The 27654-nt window shown below is 41.5% G+C and overlaps 2 protein-coding genes and 1 long non-coding RNA gene across 16 annotated transcripts in view; all 3 read left to right on the top strand.

Annotated features, from left to right (window-relative positions):
* The window catches only part of LOC107225075, a 31264-nt gene extending 18310 nt beyond the window's left edge, over positions 1-12954 (top strand). Inside the window, exons 2-5 of the long non-coding RNA XR_001525680.2 lie at positions 5310-5361; positions 8376-8751; positions 9556-9882; positions 10087-12954. This is a non-coding gene — a long non-coding RNA (uncharacterized LOC107225075). The remainder of the gene's footprint in view (positions 1-5309; positions 5362-8375; positions 8752-9555; positions 9883-10086) is intronic.
* The window catches only part of LOC107225073 (serine/threonine-protein phosphatase 2B catalytic subunit 2), a 109833-nt gene that overhangs the window by 20020 nt on the left and 62159 nt on the right, over positions 1-27654 (top strand). For 6 of the 14 annotated variants that reach the window (XM_015665389.2, XM_046743980.1, XM_015665388.2 and 3 more), the window contains exons 1-4: positions 15706-15982; positions 16332-16932; positions 17472-17747; positions 18926-19129. In XM_015665389.2, coding sequence (XP_015520875.2) covers positions 16353-16932; positions 17472-17747; positions 18926-19129 — 1060 coding nt within the window. In that variant the 5' untranslated portion in view covers positions 15706-15982; positions 16332-16352. Of the gene's footprint in view, positions 1-15703; positions 15983-16331; positions 16933-17471; positions 17748-18925; positions 19130-27654 lie in introns of those variants that run through there. The other 8 variants (XM_046744007.1, XM_046744006.1, XM_046744003.1 and 5 more) reach the window with 3 other exon arrangements.
* Positions 13568-14969, top strand: LOC107225074. The gene is made up of 2 exons (XM_015665392.2): positions 13568-14516; positions 14623-14969. The coding sequence occupies exons 1-2, from the start codon at positions 14135-14137 to the stop codon at positions 14706-14708; spliced, it is 468 nt and encodes a 155-aa protein (XP_015520878.1). The 5' UTR covers positions 13568-14134; the 3' UTR covers positions 14709-14969.

The following is a 27654-nucleotide window of genomic DNA, read 5'->3' as shown; positions in this document are numbered from 1 at the left end:
AGAGCGTGGCGTCCAATTCTTTTTCATCACACACGCAATATTCAGACCCATCGTATTATCTAATTGCGAGACGTATCCGTTTACGCTTCGTCTGAGGCCTGTCTACTTTTGGTTTCTCTCTCTCTCTCTCTCTCTCTACTTGGCTCTCTTAACCGCAGACCAAGAACCGACTCTCAAAGAGTCCCGTTGACGAATCTGACCAACCGTCGGACGTTTATAACCGGTCGATTCCTCGCTGATGAAAACTATGCATATCCGTACGATTTATCGACGAAAACTACTTGGTGTAAAAAACATGGAAATTTGAATAACACGTACCATACATGTAAATACGGGAATTCCTCTTAAACTTTTTACTTTTCACGAGAGATATCATCCACCGCGTGTCTCGTCAGCGTGATCCTGCTGACTTTTCAACTTTTCCCCAAGAAAAGAGGTTCGAAGCTTTCGAGAGTAACCGAGAAAAGAGCCGCTAGACGTAGGTAGGAGGTGTACCTACTACAAGCTCGCGGACGGAGTTGGTCGGTTAGGAATATTTTTAGACTGCACGAGGTGGGAGGGGCGGGAGGAGGGGAGGAGGAAAAAACGGGGAAAGAAATATCGCGGGTATCACGCGTTGGTGTGTAGTGCACGAAAAAGCGTTGTGCGACTACCGGGCGAAATAAAATATTTCTTGTTCACTCTATATCGTGTATGTGCCTCATTATACCGTAGGCGCGTTATGGGCAGATGTGCGATTATACCGGTGTTAAATGAGATACAAAGAGACAAAGGAGCGGGAGAGATGAAAAAAGAATTGCAAAAGCGTGGGTGGGAAAAAAAAGGGACGTTCACAGACTCGACTTGTGCGAAACACCATCGGGATTATTGTTGGTACGTTTTCTGAAACTTTACCACAAGGTTTCAAACCGGTTGGATTTCATTCGACGCGTTTGACGTCCTTCTTTTGCACAGCCCCTTTTTATTTGATTGAAATCTTTTCATATTTCAAAAGGATCTTGTATTACGTATGTCAAAGAGCTACGGAACTGATTGTGAGAAATATTTCGAGCATGCTTTTCCTGAATGTGATCGAGGGGCCCGAGGGGATCGAGGAATAGAGAAAAGAAATAAAACACGTGCTACTTGCAACAAGATTTTTCTCTAGATAATCAAAAATTCTGTTTTTTTTCTTCGATTCGTATTCAGACTTTTTATTGCATGCTGCAAACTTCTTCATATGTTACGAGATTCGGTTTTCCTTTGTGTGCATTATTATAAATGTCGTTCGCGCGATTAAATTACACCAGGGATTGAACGATTGTCTAACATGCGTGTTGACACGAGCAGATTTTCATCTCAGAAACGTGTCTGTCTCTGTCTCGTTTGTTCAACAACTTCTTGACTTTGACAAGATAGAAGAACAGAAAAAAGTCCGATCCAGCGAGAAATATCGAAAAACTCTTCAAATAAAATTGAAAAAAAAAAAAAGAAATAAAAAAAAATGTGTAACCTTCGTCTTTCGTTGGAGGGATAAAGTTTTTACCTACAAGTTATGCGTGCAGTCAATATCAACTAACAAAACAACGATTGAAACAGCATCGTTTCGGTATAAAATCCTCACCTATGTAAAAATTCTCTTTTTCAATTTCATTATACTCTTTCGTACAGCTCGTCTGTTCTTGATAACCCCGTTAGAGTGGTATACTATACGTATAAAAATAGGAGCTCTATTTTTGCGGATGCATACAAGCGCGCGATTTGTGTATAAATCGAGGGTAACATCATAGACGTGAAAAAGGGCAGGTACAATCTTCACGCGTGTTTCACCGAAATCCGTGAATTCTCGTGCTCGATATTAAAAGTACGCGTTGTACACGCACGTGTATCTAAACTGATCTAATTATACACGGCACTAATTCTACGAAAAACAGTAAATTCGCAACGACCGATTAACCGTTGGACGTTGCATCGATACTGAGATGGCATTTTCGGAGGCTGAAAGTGCGCATCAGCATAAACGGCATCAGCAGAATCGGCAGTAATAAGACGGGGGGAACGGAAAAGCCGGGGATATGAACGTTTCGTTTCGTCTCGCTTATTCGGTCGCGAGGCTTGTTCTGCTTGGATAAATAATTATTCTATTTCCAGCCATTGTTTACTACACTGACACGCTGCGCGCTCCTCTTCTCTTCCCATCGAAACCACGATTGCAGCTCAACCGACGATCGTGTCGCGTGACGACAATTTTTCCCAAAACTCCTTGCAATAATAAAAAACCGGCTGAAATAATCAGAACTCGCAGTTTACGGGTCAACGTAAATTACTTAATCGCACGAATTTATACGAATTCGAAAACAATCTGTGTTTCAGTAAAAATGATAATTTTGAATTGAAAAAATTGAGAATTTACGATTCGCATACACGCATGGCTATTTTTAAACGTCTGTCTTCTGACGTTTTTTACTTCTTCTGTTGTTTTTTTTTTCGTTATTAGAGAAAAAAAATTGCATAACTCGTTTGTACAGGCTCCTTCGGTCTTCTGCAACAGCTGATTCTCGTCTCCGTTATATCCACGCAGTGCCACGTTTGTCTTTCTCTTACTCGCAGATGCAGCTATACGATTGAGAGACAATCACATAATTGTCCTTTTAAATACGCTGTGAACCTACCTACGATATTTAATATACTGTATACATATATATATACATACACACATATATATATATACATAGTATACACGTTTGTTGAACGGCGTACATCTGCATATATGGTAAATTAATTAAACGTGTCACTGACGCCACGCCGCGCCAGTCTGCCATTCGGGAACAACAATTATTCTACGATAACGTGCGCAGCCATGTATTTGTGTAAGGTTACGTACTTCTTATTTCGTGTACAGACGTGTTTGCAAAGAAAAAAAAAAACCTCGCAAACCGTGTAATCCTCGAATTCTTTATTCTAACATAAAACGACAAACGTAACCGAATACTTTGCAACAGCAAACTTGTAATTCGGACAGAATGACGGTCGCCAGGGGAAAAAGCTATCGCTTACCGCAGCGTAGGTTGGCTGAATTTCCCACTGAAATTGACATCCCGTCACTCTGGAGTTGGCTTATAAGTTATAACCAAGGTTTGAATCGCGCGTCTGACGTAGCCTGTCAGTACAGGTATAATAACAACAACACGTTGCAGTGCAGGTACACGAATTTAACTTAGTTCGTAAACTGCATATATACCATGCAGGAGTTTGCGAAACTGTACAAAGTTGCAGCGACTAGGCAGGCGGCGCCTCGTTTTGCAGCCTTCGGGGTCCCTCGAGATTTGAACGTTGCAGGGAAAATTACCAACAACCGTGCAGCGTCGAAGTTTACGTTCATGAATCGTTTAATAAAATTGACGTGAAAGTTTGCGGGGAAAGAGGAAAAAATATATCAAAAATGAAAGAAATAAATAAAATAAACAAATCTTTAAACCAAAAACGTTGCCCCGATTTTATTTTTCAGACTATTCTTTTCTCAAAAGTTTAGTGAAAAGAGTTTACCGCATCCGGTTGAAAAAATGACAAGGAATCAGCCTTTTCGTCTTCATTGACGCGGTAGTAAATTGTCAAGTACGAGTAATTCTCTTTTTACCCGTCGATAATTTTCCCTTCAGCGATTCTGCCTCCGGTAACCTTCCTATAAGGCGTAGGTCCGGATACTTTCGAGAATATCAAAGGAGCGGATTTGATTCGATACAAAAAAAGAGAGAGAGAGAGAGGGAGAATCGGTGGAATTAATTCGTAGTCGATCTAATAAGTGACGGAATTTTCGAGATCAAAAGTGTACGGTTAAATTCCATCCGACGACGATTCGATTAGTCGCGTGAGAAGAAGTCGGGTAATTTAAAGAAGACGGGAGCCGTTTGCTCGCTCCTCGTTCAGCGAAGCGCGAAAGACTTTGAAAATTGTCGGACGCCGCGTATAATCGTAGATAGTTGATTAATTAACCGATCAAAGAGAAACCGGGGTTTCGCCTCGCGATATTTCCGCATACGAGGTTGTTTTAAAGCAGCGGTGCATAACGCCTCCTCGCTCTTCGCCCTCGACCACCCTCGACTATCCTCGGGGGCAGAACCTCGTCGACTGCACCGATCAATATTCCGAGCGGTCCATCCCGCGACCTATATATCTCGGGCTTCTTCCCAACTTCGTTATATCAACACCTTCTTAACCCTTTTCAGTTTTCAATTTTCAATTTTCAATTTTCAATTATCAGTTTTCACTCCGCACGTGCAGCGTGATAAATAATTTCGGTACAATGAAAACGGGGGCGGGATTGAAGTTCCGAATTTGAAAGCATCCAAATTACTTGCTGGCGACACTCGAAGTAAAGAAATCGAACTTTTAGGTAACAAAAAAGCTCCGAATGGTCGGAAAATCGACGGCTCAAAGTTCCGAATTATACGGGATTCCGAAAATTTAAGTTACGGTAAAGCAAAGTTCCGAAAATTAAAATTTACACAGTGTAGTTTACTCAACGAGTGGGTGTAAACAATAAAAAAAAAAACTGAAAATCAGAATCAACGGGATTCCGAGCGCAAAAATATCGAAAATCGAAAACAAAGAAAGATCAAAGTGATGAAATTTCATTAAGCCTGAATTTCATGGAACTGAAAATCTACAATCAGTTGGAATTTAGATGTTTTAGATTTTTAAATTTTGTCATGTTCGCAATTCCGGACCTTTGACTTGTCGGAGTTACACCCTTTCGGCCTTTTGTCCTTTTGGAAATTTGCACTTTCGGAACTTTGAACGTCGGGTTTCCGACCACCCGAAACTTTGATGTTTCGTCAAACTTAGATTTCTTTACTTTAAGTTTCGCCACCAAAAAATTCTGGATCAGGCGCTTTCGTTACATTTCAAATTCGGAATTTTAACCTCGCCCCATGCAAAGTGCATGAATTTGTTATATTTTCCTTTTTTTTTTTTTTTAAATCGACGACACCTCGATTACCTGCCTATGATAGTTGCTGTCGCAAATTTATTATGCACAATACATGGGTGGGTGGTAAGTGTGTATTATGCTCTTGGGGAAGACTCATCGCAGCGATTGTTTGCTGATTAAATTTGTCAGTTCAGCCTCGCGTTCAATTAGTCTCGTTAAACTCATCCCACAATGCCGTGCAAAGCACACGTTCGAAACGGCAACAACAATTCCGCAATGTGTATAATATGTGTAGGAGCAGCATCGTAATTGTAGTTAGATTGTTGTTACATAAACGCATCATCGAACGATCGACAAGCAGTTTACTGAAACTCCACATATTCTTGATTCTTTGTTTCAGGTAAGGATTGTTTCGCCGAACACACACCTGTCAAGGCCCAAAAACCGGATCAGTATGTGACAAATTCTAATCCAATAATTAAAATCATCACCAATGTAGAGAATCTTACGATAACCAATCTATACGTCATACACTTTATTCAATTATAACATCTCAGGTGGAATGTTTTTCTTTTTCTTTTTTTTGTTTTGTTTCTGCGTAAACCGACGAACAGACAATTAATCTTGAGAGATGATCTTTCTTCGCGAGTGCTGTAACGTGCCCAAACGAAACACCGGCTGGAATATAACCGTATCGAATTAGTTCGAGATCGTTATCGGCGATTACATCGACGTCAATTTGTATCTAATCTTGTAACGAGCAGTTGTTTGCTATCGTGCAACAACCTCGCAGTCGACGCGTGTACCTATTCACGTGCAACTGAGACGATAAGTAAGATAAATAAACAAATAAACGAATCGAGACTAAAGACTTGGCGAATTCCAAATCGCTCGAAATTCACATCCGGACAAAATTTTTTCAATTCTTAACGCGGCAAATTAGCCTCGAGTGTCGGCATCAAGGATATTGCACGAGATCGTACCTGCCACGCTATATAATTTGTAGCGAGTATTTTATAGCCGGTATTTTAAATTCTCCATCGTATAAATCAGCGCCAACGAACGTTAAGGCACGCGGCACCAAATTGTTATTCATGCAAATATACAAAGTAATTTCGACAATATTTCGATAGTCGTTTTATCATTTCTCATTCAACGACGAAGAAAAAAAGTCTCTCCGCATTCGTAATATTAAATATGCAATTGAAACGATCGTTGAGTAATAATATTAGCCATGCAAACGCGTGAGGAAACTTTATTCAAAACAACAATCGATTCGAAATGTATACTTTGGCATATGTAAACGTGTATATTACATCATACAATATCCTGCAGAAGCAGGAGCAGCATTCGTCGATGCGTGTCAAAGCGGAGAATTCGCACCGTGGGGTATGTAATAACCTGCATCGAGTAGGTATCTCATCTAGCTCGCAAATTAGCGCGGAGTGAATTAATTGAGTTATACAGACGCGGAATTGATACCGCATGCGATCCCTCTCGATGATACGCGTCTAACCGAACAGCCGGTTCCCATGTACGACCAGAAATGGAATAAAATATCATACGTGTCCGTGAGGATCGATCGAACCCCGGGATTTGCTCCGCAGATTTATTCACCGTACGCCGACCTGAATAGCGACACTTAAGGGGAGAGAGCGAGGGATGCGAAATGTGAAATACAAGAACAAGAGGCGCGCTTTTATTTCCCGTTGTGAGAAAATAAAAAAACAAACAAACAAACAACTTTGATATTTCGTTTCCTCTCTGAGAACCGAAAAGCGTATCCCTCTGCAGCTTGAGACGAAATATTGAAAATACGTGTCGTTTCGTTGTATTATTTGTTTTATCGCGTAGAAATTTCAATCGTGTAATAACGGTATTTGTATAAACGGCGCTTCTTGTCCTCATCAAGTTGCGGCTTTACGTAACGCGACATTCGTATCAGGTACACCCGACGACATTGAACTTCGCACGGCGTGTATTGTACACACAGGTAAAGAAAAAAAGGAAAAAAATACAAGAAAAAAAAAAATGGACTATCTGTTCGACGTAAGCAAATCTCCATTTTCCGGCCTGTTTCATTCCGCTTATAATCCGTATAATACCACCTGGGTATTTCAATTGAACACGCGTGATTCGTTGGACGAGGGAATTTACGTCACGTGACACTCACATGTTTCCGAATATAAAACTGTCGAATACTTGTGCCGTATGAAAAAACCGTAACGACGATGCTGCCGCTGCTGCTGCAGCAGCGAACGGAGCTATTCGGTGAGTGAAAATCAATTATCGGTCCCGCCCACGACTGCGGAATCTTCACGTTTGAAATACCGTTGCAGAATTTCATCGTATGACATTCCAGTTCGTGACAGTCATCGTTGAACAATACGGACGGCGCTGTCCAGGCGGTGAGAGAATATCTAATTGACTGACGGATGAAACCCTGTCCGCAGTTTGTTGCGGAGCGACGCGAACTCTTTATCATCGCGTCGTTTTGTCGGATAAAGTTTGCTTTTGCAGACAGCGGAACGATATTTTGGATTTTAAGCAGAATCGCCTATTTTCACAAACATTCATTGTAAATAACAACTAAACAAACTTCAGTTTCGCGTTTGACATACTTTTGTAAAAAAATTTAAATGGAGAACTGAAGTTTGTTCAAGTTCGATGTACAATAACTGGTTGGCAGTACATGTAATCTTTCTTAAAATCCATATATATAAGGAAAAAATAAAGATTTGATATCCGGAACCCAGACTCAAGATTCGTGTTGACCGGTGTAATAGATGCTGCTGTAACAAACGGCGATAAAAATTATTGTAAATTTCACTTCGCTACCTGCGCCGCGACACGCGAAGTTGTTGTTATATCGCTTGCCAATTTTTTATTTTTTATTATTTAGCTGTATTTTCACCGGGATTGTTTTTACGGTAGACTTGACGGGCTGCAGCTAAAATAAAACCAGTGACTCACGATTGGACCAAGTTCGCACTTTAGCATCACGTGGTATCTGCAATACCTGCATACCTGCTTCTCGTTAGTCGAATAGAGCGCCTGTAGTACTACTAATTCTACTACTACTCGCTGTTATCGCTGTAAGAGGAGAACAGTGCTCGTCGTAATCTTCGCTACGTCGAAGCGTGTATCATTCTAGATGAAAAAAACGTCCAGGTCGGTAAGTCGGACGACGTCGTTGAAACGGTACACGGAGATCCGCCTGTCGGGTAATCCGTTTACTTACTCGAACGAAATTCTTCCGAAATTTCAGCGTCGATATTATTTCTTGGCTTGCCGATCTCTGCGACAGCTTTTTGAATTCGAATAAACAATCGCGCAAGCATTCGTTTTCAATATTTTTCACTCACGAGTCTCCGTTCGTGGGACATATATTTTTACCCTTTGAATTGCGTCTGATTCTTCCGCTTTAATCATCGAAAACAATATTTCTCACGTTGTTTTTGGATAGCTTGATAGCAGCGAAGCGGTGGTGAAAAAAATTTGAGAGAAAGAAGTGGAGGAAGTATTAAAAAGAGAAAAGATAATTCATCGTGATGTTTCGTAATACACATGGAGGGTTATTTTGTCGCCGATTCGAAACGAACTTGCTCGATCGTAAGCTGCGATTTGAAAACAGGATGTTGTCTGTGTTATACTTGGATACTGATGAGAGTAGTAACCGTACTCACCGTTTACGGCGCTCTCCTCCTTCTTTTCCGGTTGGACGGTGCTGGAGGATACCTGAAACAAAAATGTTTCCGATAAATAATCAGAGGTAACTGCGAGCATCGTACGAGTTAAACGAGCCTTGGATTGTCCTGGAAAACAAGAAACTTCGCGCGAACGTAAGCAGTTAAATATAATTCAATATACCGTCGTTAAAGCTATAATTTTTAATTTCTGATCTCTGACGTCGAGTTCGTCGCTAATCCCCCAATACTTGTGAGATGTGAGAAAGGAGAGATGTAGAAACAGCCAATTTCAACCGTGAAAACATTTCTAAATGATGTATTGATTTACCGCAGATTCAGCTGTTCAGCTATGGCCTGAATTTTTTTAAATTCTCGATACGCGGATCGCGGTTATCGTACGAAGTACGAATTCAATTCCCAAGCAAGCCGTCTATTCAAGCAGCGACATACCCTCGACAGTGTTTGACACGAGTGTTGCTGTACGAGTCCTGAAAGCCGGGAGTCACTTCGACCTCGTTTAAAAGACTGCGAATATTTTCAATTGATATCTCGTACAACGTAACACCGCAATAACGTATCCGCTGAGAAATACTCAGTCAACTTTGTTCGTGTGTCCTCTCTCTCTCTCTCTTTTTTTTTATCTCTGCGAGTGGCAAGTTCACCACAACCAATCACTTCACTTGAGAGTGAGCACTAATTTAACTGCCAAATCACTTTCTTTTCTTTATTATTCTCTATAAACCTTTAATTTTTATTGTATTTTATTTTATTTATTGCGTGCGGTTTGCTGTAATTTTTTTTTCCTAATCTTGAATAACAAACAATCGTATCGGTCAGTATATATCTCTCTCCTTGAACTTCCGAATGCCCGCAATAATAATTTGATCGTCAAGTAAAATCAGATCTACAGGTAAAGATAACAACCGTAACTATATTTTCACCGTCGTATCGTTTCAGTTACTCTGCATTGTCGAGATTCGTTCCGAAATGCGAGTCATGAATTTTATGAGACACGTGACCGTCTTTCCGCCCTTGCGAGTGTTCGGTGTATAACAACAACAACGACCTGGCAAGTATTTCTTTCACTGAAGAATTGACTGTGAAAACGAAGTGAGATCCGCACATCTTAAACATGAAGCACACCTCATCCCGCATCAACTTGAGAATGATAAAGAATCGCTCGTTGAAACTTTCGTCGATTTGGTTAGGAGACAGGGATTCTTGTCTCATCGTCAATTATGCATCATAGTCGTCGCTTTGTAGGAGAAATCGGTGCGGTTCAGGGTGAGATAAATTAAATACATCATAAAATTTAACACGTCTAATTGTAAGTATCTCTGCCTCTCTTAGAGAAGATAAGCGAGATTGTGAAAATAAAAAACACAATCCGATAGGCTGGCGGTATTTTGAAAAAGATGCATGATTTTTTTTTTTCTTTTTTTAACGAAAAAGGAATAATGCAAGAACTCGTTATTTCCTCGTTAATAGGGTGAAGCAGTGCTCTTCAGCGGCCGCGGCATCGCTTTAAAACTGTCTTCGCACCCGACAAGTCCTACATACGAAACGAAAGATTCCCGATGAGGCAACGACGAGATCTTTATCACCGTAATTTGGCGGCGAAGATTCGACGCTCGAAGTGATTACGAACGGCTGTATAAATTCTGCAGGTTCGGTTGGTTCAATTAATCGAACCCGGAGAAGCTCGACAAATGTCGCAGTTGTACTTGTAAAGCTTTTGCACATCGCCATTCGGCGGAGGGAGCTATTTTCGTAACACGGTGCGAAAAAATTTGGCTGATCGCAGTGCCGGACGCGAATCCCGGGATATTAGCATTTTTCACCGGGTATACCCGACCTCTAATATCACGACGTCGTTTTCAAAAACTGAAAAAACTATCGTCTCGCTATTTTCGTCCGTCGCTGCGCTGCAGCCGCAGCTGAATTCGTCATGGCGCAATTCCGCGTCTAATTTTCCTCCCCATATTACGTACTATTTTTCAAGTACGGTTGCGGATCTCCGCTCTTTTTCACATCTCGATTTCATCTCATCTCAATATTTCGCTGCGATTCTGCTTTTGTTTTTAAGACCTGAGACAAACGTTCTCAAGCATTGATTACCAGCTGAAATTTTATTTACACCCTACTTGCTCTGTGACATTTGGCGGTAGGGTCGTTTATAGACTGTCACACTGTGTTCGCTTGTACGTATTTGACCTCGTCATCATCATCATCATCATCATCATCATCATCATCTCACTGGACAGATGAACACAGTGACAGCCTACGACGATGTAATTACAGTTTCACGTGGCCCCGAATGCAACATTTGTCGAATCGTACGTGCGTTGGATATATTAATTAAATTTTGGCCTACAGTTTTTAAAAGTCGCTGGTTAAAAATTGTAACAAAATTTATTCAGCTATTCACTTACAGTTTATCACAGAAATCGTTAATTATATAGTTTAGTAATAGAATTTTCCTTATTCTCTCAATCGTTAATTCGATGTTTTTTGTAAGTTAGTCATATCATCATTCTTTTAAATCTTGTTTTAGAATTTTAGTCACAATTTTAATTTTAATTTCTTTCATGGACAAAACTGACGCGTGTCGAATAATTATTTTGGTCGCGTTTCAATGGGATGATAAATAATGCAAAATTCGAACATAACACGCGGTGTTTTCCAAGGATGATCCTCGTCTCGGTTTAACGATTATACAACAAGTTTGAGATTGTTTCCCAAAAGTTGAATAATTGTCTTAGTGTTAATTTTTGATTTCTTTTTTTTTTGTGTGAAATATTTCGAAAAATGCGCCAAGATCAACGAAACGTTATTTCCATTTTTATTCTATCTTTGATATTTGACTAAAGTTTCAGTTATAATTGACCTAGTATCTACGTTCCGAGGTATTCGCCAGTTATTTTATCCGTCGAACCGACGTTTCAAATTTGGACAGAAATTAATTCTCACGTTTCGTATTTTTCTCAGTCTGAACATCCGGCCATTTTTATAACTTGGCGCAGTTTTGACTAATTATGATAATTATTACCTTAGGATATTTACGTCTATAACGCATACTGAATATTAGGGTTACCCTAATTGACAGATTGCACGCTTTGCTGTCAGCTTTAATTGTCTATGTATACATGTGCATTTGTTTTTGTGCCTTGTATGCCTATCTATAAGTATGTATTTGTGTGTATCTTGTATATGTATAATATGCAACTCGCGTGAATTTACTCATGGCCGTGTCCTGCACGTGAAAATGCGAACAACCGAAGAACTCGAAAATCGCATACAAAAAGAAAAAGAAAAAAACGTTAGGCAAAAGTTTTCTACATAAACCGAGAAGTACCGAGTGAAACATTGATGGATCGCATAAAATTTGAAAAGACGTATCCAAGGACCGCGTAGTAATTCAACTTTTTTTTTCCATTTCCACAATAATTACAAGTGTAAAAATTTATCATTATCAAATACATAGAGGCATTGAATTTTTCCAATGGAATTTCGGCGGATTTCAGAGTTTGTACGAGGAAAGAAAATTGTTAGAAACTAATCTAACCGCCACCCAAATAAGGATTAGAATTTTTTTTTAAATGATTCGACATTAGACAGACGTACGTTTTGCAAGAATTAACCAACAATTGGAGATAAGTAGTTCGATTATTATATGGTCATTGGATAGGTCTATTCGAGACGTTTGAAATAATATCCAACTTAGTGTTTTACTCGGTGGTTCTCGATTTAACCAGGAAACTTCAAAGAGGAATATTGTTTTTTCAGAAGCTTCTAACGACGTTTCCAACTTTTCCATCGTACGAAAAGAGGATGCAAATTGCAAGGTTTCACGATACCCGATAGAAATTACGAGGTTTTCGTCTATTCGAATTTTCACGCATACACGCGTAGATCCATATTGTATTTTTAATTACGTAATTAAACGAATCGGGTAAAATAATTTTTGGTGTGGGGATAAAACGGCAACAGCCTATAGGTTGCCTTCGGTATTATTAATAAACTTATATAAGTTCAGGGGGTATAAAACATGCGATGCTTTGAATATTCGTATGATGTAATGTGGTACATTGTGTTTTTATTATCAAACGAACAGAAATAAGAACGAAAAAAAAAATGGTAAGAGCAGAAGCAAGAGCTGGAATTCTTTTACGAAAGATGAAAATTTCTATTATTATTTTAATTACTGTTACTGCTAGTGGCATTATTATCATGATTATAGGATACGATCCGATTGTAAACAACATGCAGAATAGGAAGTACATTGCCTTTAAATATTTGTTCGATTTGATGTGAAAACATGAAACAATTGTATTAATAAATAATATTCTGGGAATACATCACATTTCAATACATCCTATACATACGGCAGTTAAAAATTGCAAATAGAGCGTGATCAGAACGAAGGACTGCAGATAATTTGTGCAGTTTCGGTGAGTAATGCGCGATTTAAAATATAGATATAGCAAAATCAGCGGTCTGTGACAAATTGATTCTTTTGCGGATTGCTGCAGTTTGTCGTAATATTACCTAACGTAATTCGAATTATTGACCGCGTCGTGCATCGACGTGGCGAAGATTAATTTATAGCCTCAAGAATTTGGTGCGCGGTTGTTAATAAATCACGTATGAATTATCATAAGAATATCAGTTCGTGAGCGTGTCAGAAATGATCGAGTACCGTCGTAAAAATCAGATTCAAATATACACGTATTTAGTATTAATCTTATAAACTCGATCAAAGAAACGAGAAATCGAAGTAACAACTATACTCGATTCCAATCATAGTGTAAGTGCAGCGAGAACCTTTGAGGAATGCGTGCAGGGTTCTTCCTTTGATGTCGTTTATAAATTGGAAATCTGAAGTCTGCGTTCAATTTGCGCGCTTTGTGTGCGCTGCCGCGAAGTTACAACAAATTATCATCGATCAGCCCCCGAACTACGTTCGTATTATACGTATACGTATATCCGTGTACCACATTAGACGCGATAAAATAAAAATACCCAAGTTAACAAGGATCGAAACCCACGTGTCTGTTGCATACGCCATTCTACATCCACGTATGGCTTTAGCGGCTCATTGATCTGCCTAATTACTCGTCAGCAAATTTGATCCGAGCAACGGACGATAAGCAACTGATAAGTATATAAGCCAATTGTATCCCCGATCAATCCTCGGCCCGCATCAATGTCTGGTGAATCAGCTGTGAAGAGCAGCGAGAGATTTTGACGATTGTTCGAAAGAGGCAATACAAGTAAATATAAACGTGAATATGGTTTTTCTTCTTCTTTCGGGCCTGTGAAACCTTTGAAGATCGGAAAAAAAAAAAAAATTCTATCCGCCAAGTCCGCGTGTACGAAAGTTCTCGGCGCAATCAGAAGTTGGGAAATGCGATTCCGCTAGGTTGGCAAATCTGTTTCATTCGCAACAAAAAAAGCCGAATCATCTTCGCGTGGGAACAACATCGATCGCCGGGTGAACAATTTCGCACAGTGAATATCACCGAGACGGTCCAAGATGTCGGAGATTGTTATCTCCGAGTGTACGAGCACGACAAAATCCCCGAATGAGTTGGCTCCGATCGCAAATTCGTCGGTACGTGATCGCTGGTGGTCGCCAGCGATTAGAAAAGTGACGCAAAAAAGCTACATCTGTGATCTGTACGTGAAGATGCGCAAGCGTCTGAACAAAGTTAACCGCGTGTCGAGGTCCTTTCTACCACCGGCAAAGATCCAAATCGAGGTGGACGATGATCCGGGCGGGGTGATCACGGAATCGTACGTGAAAAAATTTTCCCTCATCAAGTCAATTTTCGACGTCAGAGACAACGAAAATCTCGAGGATAAACCGAGCGTTCACGAAATCAACGCCTGGGCTGTTAGGCTCGATGCTGAAGCTGGTGGGTCTTACATGTGAATTTGTATTTACGTTTTCTTTTTTGCTTTCTTTCGATCTGCTCAACAATTTTTCCCGTGATACGAGAGATAAGGTTGTTTCAATTGCAGCTCACTCAACCCTCTTGGATATGACAGAGGACGTGAAAAATGCACAGCACCAAGAATCGGAAACAACGATGAAATATGCATTTTGATATTATTACGTAAAATAAATCGATCGTTTTTAAACCCCCCGCTGGAATCAGCTAATCCACAAAAGCTTCTGTATAAGGTACTATCAAGTCTTGGATTATAATTAGTGGGGTTGTAAATTAATTTTTTCCTGCTTCATGAAAGTATCCGACCTGGGACTCGCGGTTGTCAGAAGCCGAAGAGGAATAATATCTGTTTTCAATTTTAATTCCTTGTATATTGTATGATTGTAGTTTGAAATTTGTACGATGTCTTAAGTGAATAAATATATACATATAAATACAATCCCATTCCTAAATTAATCCTTAATTAATAAAAATGGTATGCCGACGCTTGTACTATAGCTAATCGTAAGCTTTGCAGTTGGTTAACCTGTGATAATATAATCACTCGTTCGCGATCATTCCGATACGAGCACGTACAAGATAAGTTCTTAGATAGGAAACTACCTCGTCGACGATTCAAGGGATCAAATTTATCCGGAAGTATTCAAGTACTACTTACTGTTCGCATACTAAGCTGCTAAATCATGTTACCCGAAAGTAATAATTCAAACTCAACGATAATTAACAACGATTATTATTATTACGTGAACTTCCGGAGAGTTACGCGAATTAAGGAAATGAAAGGATCACGTTGGTACGTGATTTACGATAGTTAGACGATCTTATTTTGGACAATTTTCGAATAATTTAACGGCGCCACGAGACTGTCGAGCCTGCACGTGCCGATAGAACCAAATGTATCTCCGTACACTTGTAACGGCCGAATGAATGTTTCGGCTGTAAAGTGTCGGAATCGTATCTTATTCCACGCGGTATTACGTATGCGACACGCGAAGAACATCCCGAGTTTATTGGAGGTTCTTCGATCGAGCGAAGCTTCGAACGCAGCCCGCGGCGACGCTGAAAGCTCACCGGAAGTCCCTCTGCACATTTCCACGTATTCTTCTTATCGTTATCCGTATTTCTCAGGCCCGTTTCTACTCTACGTGCTCGGTACGTTTCGTGTAAAGATCTTTTGACGTTTCGACGTTCCGGTGTCGGGAAAAATTTTCGCTACCTGCACCTGAGATTCCTGTTTTCGCAGAGAGAGAGAGAGAGAGAGAGCAGAAGAATTCGCAAGAACATTTAACCACTTGAAAGTACGTGAACGAATCCTACTTTTAGATTCAGTGCGAAAAGCCACGAGGCGAGTAGAATATTTTCTTGTTTCTACATTTGAGTGGGATCTCCTTTACTTGTTTTCTACTCGCTGCTGCACTGCAGCACTTATTGTGAGTATATATATATATATGTATATCTATGTATATATATGTATGAGCATGGCACCGTTCCAGAATTTCAAAAATCTATAAATATCGTGCGAAAAAATGTAATGTAGTTTTGACAATCTCGCGACAAATCTGACAAACGCTCGTCAAATTTTTTTTGCTCACGTGTTCATCACTCTGGGTGTAAATTTGGCTAAAAAGATTTTGTAATACGATATAAATGTCCATCAGAAGTTCGTTTCACTTTTGTGAAGAATAAAATATTTCGCCTCGCGATCAATCTCACCTTGAGAAACTGTGATTTAGCATCGGGGAGTTGACTTTATTTATTTATTTTTTTTTATTTCTACAGTCAAGCGGATCAGCCACCACAATGGCGGAAGGTGGATTGTCATCCACTGACGGAAATCCGCTAGAAATAAATCTCCCCGTAACTACAAACGACAACAACAATAACGATGAAGCTTATAAATATAACGTTTGCAAATACCAGATTAGCCGCAGCGTTGTTTCAGCTGCCACAAGAGGTTTTGAAAGGTGGTTGAATCGGGAGAAATCATCGAAAGTGAGTGATTCAAAATCTGAGTCGAGACAGACGCGAGCTCATTCTTCATCTCCCGAGGGAAGTCCGCGAGTCCAAAACGAGAGTGACGGTTGGTTCGATATAAAAAATCGCTTCGGTTTCACTCAGTCTACCAGAGTAAAGTCGATGCCGGAAGGCAGCTGCGGCACGATGGACGATCCAAAACCATCCGCCTCGTGCGAAACGTCGAAAAAAGTGGAACCCGATTGCCGGAAGGTGGACGATCTTTGCAAAAAGTTTTGGAACGTTGGTTGTTCAAAAAAAAAATCGGACAACAGTGAAAAAGTTGTCGATAACGAAGAGAGCCTGGACGACTTGGCGAAGAACGCCTGTAGAACCGAGAAGAAAATGCAAACCTGCTGCATTTCAGGTAATTTAACTATTTCATCGGGACTTTTAACACGTCGCGTTCGCGTAGATTTTCAAGATAAATTTGAGAAAGAGTAATTTTTTCTTAATGAAAAAACAAAAAGCATCTTTCATCGCGATGCTGCGGGGGGACCTCGGACGGAGTACGTCTGTAAGCGACAAACAAGTTACCAAAGTTTTCGAGAACGAACAGACCTCGATGTGAAACTTGGAGGGTGATCAAACCTCGGGGAATGATAGTTTTATCGCTGTTTGATAAAGGGGACAAGCTGTGCAATAAACGGGGTTAAATTCGTCGAAGGTTTTAGTGCCGAAATCGTTCCACGGTCAGACATAACGTTAAAATCATCCTGGGTTAAGTTTTCTTTAAAAACTTTCGCAACTTCCGTTCCATCGGTATAATATACCTATTTTATTATTCTACTTGGCAGCCGCGGTTATTCGCACGCAGCATCACGACGAAATACGCAGTTAGAAGCCTTTTCGCAAGCAAGAATCTATGCCGAAATTCCTCCGGGCGATTATTCTAAAAATTTTCAGACGCGGCTCCCGATCCGCACAATCCCGACCAAGTCGACGACGTGTTAAAAAAAACGGAGAGCTGCGTCGATGCTCTGATTAAAATGGAAACGACCTTCAAAGAAGCTAGGAAATTGTTACACTCCGCTATGGCCAAGGGAGAGCTCCAACCCTGCAGTGATGCTGCGAAGCCCTGCTCGACGAAGAAGAACAAGTCGACGACACCCAAGATATTACGTTCAGCACCGCCACTGCCCGACTGTAAAACATCACAACCGCAAGACGAACAACGTTCAGGTAGACTCTTGGGTGCGACGAAGGCCGCAATGTCGTCACCGCGGTTAATTTGGTGATTGGAAAAGCTTGAAAAAGTCCAATCTCACAATCTGAATCCTAGAATTGGAAGGAAATTTTAATTAAGGTCTAAAATAATAGCGAGCTAGTATCTCATTAAGTTTTTATTCTCGAGGTTGCACGGCGAGTGATGCGAGACTCGTTGCCTCCTCCCTTATCTCTATATTTCGTCGTTTTTACCCCGGCTTCTTTTTTTGCATTTCGGCAAATTAATCATCGGTAATTAGAGAGCAGGCGGCAACGAGTTTTTCGCAGTAAGTTTAAAAAGATCGTAGATATCCATGTAATCGAAGCGTTGAATCGCGCGCGTATAATTGTTGAGTACAAAGTGCATCAAAGAAAGGTTGGAGTGCGAGCCACGCCGGTTCGAAGACGTGCTTTTTGCGCAACTTTTTCTCCAACCTTTTAATCTGATTCAAGAGGAGTGAAAATTTTCACTTTATTACTTTTATCCACCTCTTTCGCAGCTTTTTCTTATCTCTGGAGGGAGGGGACGACGAAAGGGAAGGTGTTCTGCTGCAATATCGCGTTCGCAATGGCAATATCAAATAAAAGAATAATTCCCCGACAAGTAAAAAAGCAAATAAATAAAAATGAGCAGCAACAAGCCGGCTGATCCCGTGCAACTCAAGCATCGAGATGCCTTGAATAAATATTGATCCAACCAGGCCTTAGAGAGTACAACGATATTATCATCAAACATGACCTTGTATTTATGTTGTTAATACTAAACACATATAACTGCATGCACAAGGGTATAATGCTGTATTGATCATACACGCGCGGCAGCCAGAGAGCCTAGGGTTTGTACAATAGGTGAACGCGTGCGGCTCGACCGGCACTTTGTGTTGTCTGTAGACCGCTGCTGTAGGCGGAGAGATTAACGCATGGGAGCGGTAGATAAGAAAATTAAACATCGGAGCCGAGATTACCGGAGCAAATCTTGGCCCAAGTCCGTACAGACAAACCCGAAGTAAAACCCGTCCGACCTGGATTTGCAGTTCCGATTGTGATCGGACGTTCACAAAATATAAAAAGAAAAAAAAAACAATTCAGATGCAGGTTGAAAAATGATCCAATTTCCGTAACTCATCCCTTCCGTTTGATCTTTGTGTTACCAGGTGTGCCGTTTCCGCCGTCGCACAAGCTCACCGTCGCAGAGGTATTCGACTCGCGGACAGGCAAACCACGACCCGACATCCTGAAGCAACACTTCATCCTCGAAGGAAGGATCGACGAGGCGGCGGCGCTGCGCATCGTTACCGACGGAGCGAGTCTTCTGCGTTCGGAAAGAACGATGATCGACATAGAAGCCCCCGTTACCGGTGAGCGATTATCCGAACGATGTTCGTTTGGCACACAGTTTACTCTCCCGAGAGTTGCTTTTATATTATACGTACGTACGTACGCATATCCACCACCTTGTTTCCCTGATACGCCTTGTAATTTATCACCGCGAAGAACCGCTGCGTAACGTGCTTTTACTCACTCCCGCGCAGCCAACATTTACAAAGCGTTTTACAACGCTCATTGACAAACAAAGCGGCTAAGATGTATCGCTGAAAGGTTGAGGGGGAGTTTTGAGTAGTAATAACAGCTACAACGATACCGAGATGTAGGTAATGCGCGCGGAATTGCGGCGAATCGCATCGAGGCATGGAACGACGCTGAAAAAGCTTTGAAAGCTGAGAGAGAAAAGAAAAATTGTTAGAGTGTGCGTTGTTGGTTTGACGTGAAAAATCGAAACACATTTTGTTTACTTTTCACGATCAACGGTTCTAATTCACTTCTCTCGCAAGGAAATATTGAAGAAATTTCATCGCCTTTTTTTTTCCTCGTATTTATTATACGCGACAACGACGCGTCGAGTTTTGCTTTCCTTACTCTTCTCCTTCTCAACTCTTCGATGCTTGTCACTTCTCTCCTTTAAACTGACAACGAAAGGCGGGAACCGGGCCGAATGTCTGACTCGATGTCACGTGCACTCAACGATTACTCTCTACAACTCGATGAGCCAAGCACCGAAACTTCCCCGGACAAATGTTCACCTTCTTTTCACTTGAAACAACATTTCAACGAAGTAGACTTTGACGCAACAATTAACGCTGATACAGTATTGTTTTGACACTGGATTTATCTTCCTTCACTTGTAATTCGTTTTCACTCGTCGACGTAATAATATATCTGCCGTTACGAATAGGTATTCACGATTTCACGAAAGGAATATTACACACGCCTGCGAAATATAACTTTTAATTTCCCACTTGCGTGAAAAAAAAAATAAATAAATAAATAAAATTAATATAAAACCGAATGTTTAGGTATAAACTGATCAGATTAATTTTAAACAGGACTTGAGAGACCAGATAAATCAAAAGGCCTTATGATATCTTTGTATACTCTCTTCAAAACTCCTGTTCAATCTTTTAAACATCAGCACTACTATTAATACATATAATTAACACAGAAATTGAAAGTTAACTCTAGTAGCAGGTATTAAGAAAACCGAAAAACAAATTTCTCGGAAAATTTTTCATAGATCCGTACCTCACACCTACAGAAATTACTACTCAGTTTTCTGAGAGGACAACCGTCGCAGACATGTGTTATTTGCGCGATGTAAACTTTCAGCAAACGAATCGAATCAATTTTACCCTTTTAAGGTGAAGCGATGTTACGCGACCAGACGTAAGCAGATGCAGGAATAGCGGTATACTCTTACCGAGGTCTGTTCGTCAGGACGTCGCGACGCCGGTGATTTCCGCTTTGGGTTAACGGGGCCATTGACAACCAAAGGTTAAAGGTCGCGACGGTGTCGACGTGAATAATTTACAAGTTCCGACGCTCGAGCGATGCTCAATTGTTTTCTCACGCGGTCTTTTACTTCCGAGCTTTAAACGCGTAGGTAAAAGTAGAACTAGTTCTGAATTTACAGTCACTGTATTTTACCGTCTGAAACGTCGTCGTCGTCGTCGTCGGGTCGTCTTGCGAAATTGCACGAGAATGCGAATTCAAGAAGAAAGATTGAATATCGTAATATAATATTTTCGATAAAAATACGTTACGCGTACGGACGGGAATGCAGGCGTTTTGTCAAATTTAAAAACATTTGATCGTCGAGAAGCTTCAACGAGAGAGTAAAATTTGTCTCTGTAAATTTGTCTTGAATTCCTGAATTATGTACACACACTGCACCGTTACCAGCATCATTTGGCGAAGTGTTAAGTCCAGCTTATAATTCACCGAGTGAAATTTACAACTTGTCAAACTGTTTTTTTTTTTTTTTTTGTTTTTCATTGGATTATTTTGAGTGCCGTGAAAAATTGCACATCATTTCAACGTCAATTATAAACGTGACGATCCATTGGTTTGATAGAACGATGAAAGACCGGAGAAAAATTTGATAGAAGAATCGAGTCGTCGCGTTTCCTTGCCCCAATAAATACCTCGAATTTTATCTCGAGAGCGCTCTGCGTTGTCAGTCGTTTTGTCACCTTGGAAAGAGAGAATTGTGGGACGACGGGAGAGATGCCAGCTTACTCGACGCGGCCAACTCGGAAACTTAATACCCTCGGATGCATCATCCGTAAATCCATTCCAACAAGCGAATAACACCCACCGAGCTCGCGGTTCTCTGTCGTGTCAAACCGATTCGACGGTGCGTCGCCGCAAAAAGCGTAAAACGAAAAATATCAAGATTCGAGAATTAATCTACGGCGTGAAAAAAAAATTAACAAGTTTCCGGAAGGCGTTTAAGGAGGTATTATGATTTAGATGTCTGGATTACCTGTCTTATTTCGGGAAATAAAAAGGGAAATAAAAAAGGGAAATTGAAAAAGTTACAGCCATCTAAATACGGCCGTGACAGAAAAAACCGGTTGAGGTAGTTGACACGATTATAGCGCTCCCATTCATCCGGAACGGAAAAACAACGATCATTCCTGATTAGTGAGAATGTCGTTATAGCCCGTACCGAGAAGAGAGGGCAAAAAAAAAAATGGCGACGGTTTAAAGGCAAAATTGATCTTTTTTCGATGTTTTTCAATTTTTTAACATAGTTGTAATAATAATTTCGCAACGCTCGTGGTTTTAGCTGTAGAGGGATGTATACCGAAGATTTATTCCAAATTTCAAGTCAACAATCTGTTGGATAGAACTCGAGATTTTGTCAACCAGGTTGAATAATGTAGTTTTCAGACAAACTTATTTAAAGTTAATGCGTTCAAAGTTTCGACGTCGGATTTCAGGCTTATTTCTGTATCAGTTAAAACGGGAATTTTTCTTACCGTTGATCGGCGATTCCTGGAGTATACAGGAGGTCTTCCGCCGTATTCGCGGCTTCCTTACAGATCGATTTTTCTAACCTTGAAGCGAGTAACTCTAACTAGGCGCTCACCGTAAATTGTTTCACTCAAGTGCTCGCGACTGTCTGAATTGTTGGAAATTGAACATCGGCTTTGTGTCAAAACCGTTGTGTTTGTGTCAAAGGCTGTAGCTATAATAATATGAAGAGAAACGATCAATTTCACAAAAATTTCTAGACCAGAATACCCCGTTAAAAAGCAGACGCCGCGATTTCTCACGCGTTAAACGTACCGGCGACTAGCTCGTAGGTACTTCCGATCACTTCGCAGAGCGACGATGAGCCGTATCATCACATCGCAGGCATCGGATATACGCGAGACGCGAACAACCTGATTCACATCAGACAGTTCACCGCCCCGTTTTCGGTACGCGTAGTGCTTTGATCCTTACACGCGAACAGCTGATTTTGACAGTTGACAATCACGCCCGCTTTGATTAAGCGCGAACAACCCGGTGATCTTGACAGATGATGAAATGTTTGCCGTTATCTATCATCGCGCACTCCGCAGGGACGCTCGGATCTCTCGCGCGTGCGCTCTCGATATTACGTATAATCTACTTGTCCTATCAACGTATCTTTTTTTAAATACTCCGCGCTTTGTAATCGCCGGTGAATAACGCAAACGAGTTGCACGATTCAAAATTTTTACCCAACATTTCTTTCGGGCGTAGTAACTTTAGTCATTCCACACTGACGATGAGAGAAAAAATATGTCAGTGCATATATGCATCGTTTTGTAGGGTCTCAACCTTCATTTGCTTAGGTTAGGGGGGGGGGGGGGGGGGGGGAGATGTAAAAAATTGCCAAAATAAAGCTACGTAGTTCGTGGACAGTCCCTTATTCAAAATGTGTTAGTTTTCAGTATTTTTGTGAACACGATCATCTTTTCGACGGCTTATCTTGACCTAAATCGAAGTGTTGAAGGCAATTTCCACTGTATTCTTGTTTCGGTGTAGCGTGGGTTTGCCAATTCGGCGTTATCGCAGCTACCGCGATTCCAGCTGTGGCAATGCTTAAAAGGAAATCGTAGGTTGAGGAAAAGACAACCAAGCAACGATCGTCTTAAAACTAAACTTTGACCCCTCCAAATTCTCAATGATTTTCGATAATCGGAGTCTGAACGTTTGTCCCTGATTTCGATTGTATTTTCGTCGACACACGCGACGTGATGACAGAGTAGGGTTAAACGCGAAAATATCTGAGTAAATTTGAAAACCTCTCATCTTCTGCCAGACAGACAAACCTCAAAGGTACATTGTAGCCAGGGAATGGATTAGAGCGGGCTGAGTACCCTCCGTCTAGAGATCAGAGGTACAGAGGGCGGGAGAGATAGAAGAGAGGGAGAGACGACGGGGGGAGGAGGAGAGAGCTCGCGGTGTATTACAGCATCACGGGCTCCGCGACACCCGCTACTCGCCGAAAGGCTATTAGGGTAATGTACCTCGGTTTGGGTTAAGCTCAGGGTTGATATTGGTACCGTAAGACACCCGCCCAGGTCGCGCCTACGCTGCCGGTCCGAAGCCTGGGTTTGAGGACTGGCAGGGATCCTCGAGTCGAGACTCGGGGTGACGATCGGGACCGAAATGGCAACAGACACAACAATTCTCCAAAAAGATCAACGGGATCGAAAAACGCTGCAATTAAGGCGAAACTCGAGTCATGTTTTGATTCGAGAGACTTGAAGATGCTCGCTGTGCTTACGGTTAGTTGGTTGTCCAAGTTCTGTCTGATATACGTCGAGAAAATGTGTTGTGAACCTGAAAGAAAGTCAGAGCAAGTTATTCGTCGAGATGTGATGTTCGATTTGTAGGTCTAAACCGTATCTCTAAAGTTTCACTGTTGGCAAAAAACGACTCGCGAGCTTTCCTCGAATGCCAGTAATTCTGGTAAGAATTATCGAGCAACCTACCCGCTACCGGAAATCGCGCGAACCTCTCGGATTTTCAACCTGCATTCAGCGTTGGTGTTCGCGTTATCGTTCTACGGCTTTTCGACGCGTCCGAGTATCCGGGTGCAAAATAAGAGCAGGAAAAATATAAGTATTTCTGCCCGGTCGAAAGGGTGAAAAGCTTGGGTGCGCCTTGGGGATTGGATACAAGCACCTAGCCTCCTCTTTTCCCGTCCGCCAGGTACACACGGGCATATTGCCAGGGAACTCTGAGAACTCTTTCCGATCCGTATACTCGCGCCTCGACGGACGCACATATGCTCGAGGGGTCGACCAGGGTAAGCTTTGCGGCGTGATAATAGACCTCGGGGCTTCCTTCGCCAGTTACGAGAAACAATTCGAGTTTGAAGGCGTCGCGGCGCGTCGCGACGTATGAATAAAATTTTCTAGCCGTCTGATTGGTTTCGCATCGTGCCAGCTGTACACCATTTTCTCTGTGCTCGTTACGTTAGTTATGTTAGTTTCACACGACGACCACTAACACAGGTCTGCAACCGAAAAATTGCACAGGTATTTTGTAAAACCACTAAAATCGGGAAAAATACTTTTAAAAAATTTCATCACGTGAGATTTTTTGTTTGTACCCGTGTTTGTAGTTTCATTTAGAGTGAAACTCCGGTTTAGCTTGAAATTCGGCATCCAATTATTGATTCAAAAAATTGTGGGCGAAATAATCTAGTTAGTCTTTTATTACCGTCTCTTCTGATTTATGTATTTATACTATTTTGACACATCATTTCAGTGGTACAATTAATGGTTTGATGATCCGACAGGACCAGATTAGTGTCACGGTTAAAGATGTGTCAAAAGAAAACGATAAACAGCAGAAGAAAAAACCGTATCGTCGAGTATCCGATCACCGATTCGAATGTATTCAAAACGTTAAGAACATTATAAATTTCACAGTAAACTTACAAGCTGAGAAAAGGTCCGGTCAGCTGTTGCAATACTTTACGAAAGACGGACGCGCAGAAAGATATATTATCTCATACATTTCTTGAGAAAACAAAAGTCAACCTGCGTTACAAGCGTGGGTTAAAACCGGAGAATTTCTTTTATTCGTCTTTTATCCATCTCGCGGTGGAAAAAAATCGTAAACTTAACCGCAACTGTAATACAAGTTGCGGTCATATTATAAAACGACCAACACTTACGTGTAGTCGTCACTCCATTTTTCGGATTAGTTTTGCGTGAGGTAAAAGTGCGGAAATTGAATGCTTCAAACGATTTTGCAGAAATGAAATCAGTCGGTCGACATTGCAAGGAAATTGCTAAATAAAAATTTATACCTATCGGCTTTTCTCCGAGACTCGCAGATCGATTTCAACGCTAGGTAATGATCGACGTGACAGGGGAGACGAGCGCAGCTTTATACCTGTAATACGGATTCACAAAGTTATAAAAGAAAATAGAAAAAATAGAAAATTAGAAACGATAAGCAAAGCTCCAGTTCACCGAAGCGATTTGCGAATGTAATCTTGGCCTTCCGGCAGCCGTTATTGTTGCTCCGAAGTAACGAACATCGGAAAGGGCAATCCTGAGGACGCTGTATTCGACTTTGAGCTTTCGAAACGTTCAGGTATGGTCGTAGTTTTTTTTTTTCGCCCCTTCTTCCTAACCAGAACAATATTTTCTCCTCGCGGTAAAATGATAATCCGGTTGACGAGAAATCTGTCCTTATATCATGAATTGAATATGACAACGAGTTTATTACAAACATAAAATGTAATGTTATTGTATACGGTATAATTATGACGCGGTGCAGCAACGTTAACGCGTTATAGAGGCGTGACGTATACATCGAAGTGGGAATTCCCGTCGACGTTACCGCAGAATCATAATTCCGCGTGTTATTACGGTTGCGAAATATTAAATAAAAGTCAATTCGCAAGGTGGCGGACATAAAAGAGGATACCATTAACGAGCATGCATTGCCGTGCCGTTCCGCAAGTCTTGCGCAGTTTAATATTAAGGTACACAACTCGGGGCGGGAGGGTGCGATGGAGGATGACTCGTTTCAACGATTCCTCGGTGTTTAATAGCGCCAAGAAAATCGCCCCGAGCAGGGGCAAGAGGGTTGAACGGGGGTGTTGGGGGGGGGGGGGGGGGGGGGGGAGCGACGCTATTCTCAAAAGAGTACCCGGAGGCTTGCCTTGCTTTCTTCAAAGTAAAATTACTACTAGGGGAGTACTTGTCAACTCTGTGCAGGTAATTCCGCAGCCTGCAATGCGAAGAGATTCGTTCGAAGGTCCAGCCGCGCATTGTTCGCCGGTCGCCGTGCAGCAGCGGCATTCCTGAAGGTTCAAAAGTAGGAATTAAAAATACCTTGAAACATTAAGTGGCCGAAGGGTTGGACGAGTCCTTTGTTCTTTCTCCGTCATAAAAATAAGGAGAAGAAGTTAAGCGGGCGAGAGCGTCATTCATTCACAGCCGTAACGTGATTTTCATCCGTATATTATGCGGTATACACGGAGAGAATGAAAAATGGCAGATTTTGCACAATGATTTTCACTGATTCTAACTTAAATTCAAAATTTTACAAAGTATAACATTTTATATGTATAAAAAGAAAAAAAAAAAAAAAAAAAAATACACTCCGAAAACGTCCCTCTTTCCCTAAAGTTTTGAGTAAAATCTGTCCTTTTATTCTCCCCGCGTACCTTGTACAACAATATAATCCTCGACGCAGTTCCCGTCAAACTTTTCCTTCACCCACGTCCCCGCAGGGCGCGAATACTTTTCTCCCCTTTTTCCTATTAATCGCTTTCACTCGCACTCGCTAATTTCTCAATTTTCCATCGTACGGCGAGGCAGCGGGTCCGACCCAGTTTGAGAACCCCTGCATTTCTAGCACACGCGAACCATCCACCCACCCACCGAGTATGCCGAGGTCCACGGGGCACACGCGGTTCTACCACCTCCTACTTTCATCTCGGCGCCCTCCGTTCCTCGCGAAACTCTGAATATATTATATCCCCTGCAGCCCGAGGGAGCCTCCTCCCCCCCCCCCCCCTCCCACCTCTCCCTCATCCCTCCCTCCACAGCCAACCCATATTCCACCCTTACCAACGGGCTGCGAAAGCTCCGACCTGCCTGCCTCTCACGCTGCACCCAACCGCGAGCGAACCGCACCGATGTCGAGGGGATTCGCGAGCCTGCCCTGAGCAAATATTCCATCGTCCTGTTGTTCGGATGGTACGTTACACATTGTATGCGTGCGCGAGAAACTGCAGGTGAAAGAAAATATCCTTTTGCCTAGAGGTGGAAGAGAAAAACGCGATTCGCAAATCGGTGACGACTGTATTTCGAATAGAAGAATTACACTCGCACGTCTGAATTGTAATTGTCGTGGGAGAATTTGGTCTTGTTACGTTGCGTAACAGTAAATCATGACGAAAGTGCGTGCGATACGATAGTTGTGGTAGATTTTTATTAGTACGTAACCGGAAGATGAAATCGGAAGAATTTAATAGGTATTAAAACATTGTTTCCGGAAACTGAGGCAACAATTTTTACCATACGATAAAGCCTCGGCG

This window comes from Neodiprion lecontei, chromosome 1 (genome assembly GCF_021901455.1).
Source record: "Neodiprion lecontei isolate iyNeoLeco1 chromosome 1, iyNeoLeco1.1, whole genome shotgun sequence".
In the NCBI taxonomy this organism is placed as follows: domain Eukaryota; kingdom Metazoa; phylum Arthropoda; class Insecta; order Hymenoptera; family Diprionidae; genus Neodiprion; species Neodiprion lecontei.
This window is presented reverse-complemented; position numbering and strand designations above follow the sequence as displayed.

What these genes read in the sequence shown, in the direction of transcription:
- LOC107225074 (XM_015665392.2), top strand. Translation starts at nt 14,135, where the DNA reads ATGTCGGAGATTGTTATCTCCGAGTGTACGAGCACGACAAAATCCCCG. An exon ending in TAGGCTCGATGCTGAAGCTG is followed by an intron (nt 14,517 to 14,622) that starts GTGGGTCTTACA and finishes TTTCAATTGCAG; the next exon opens with CTCACTCAACCCTCTTGGAT.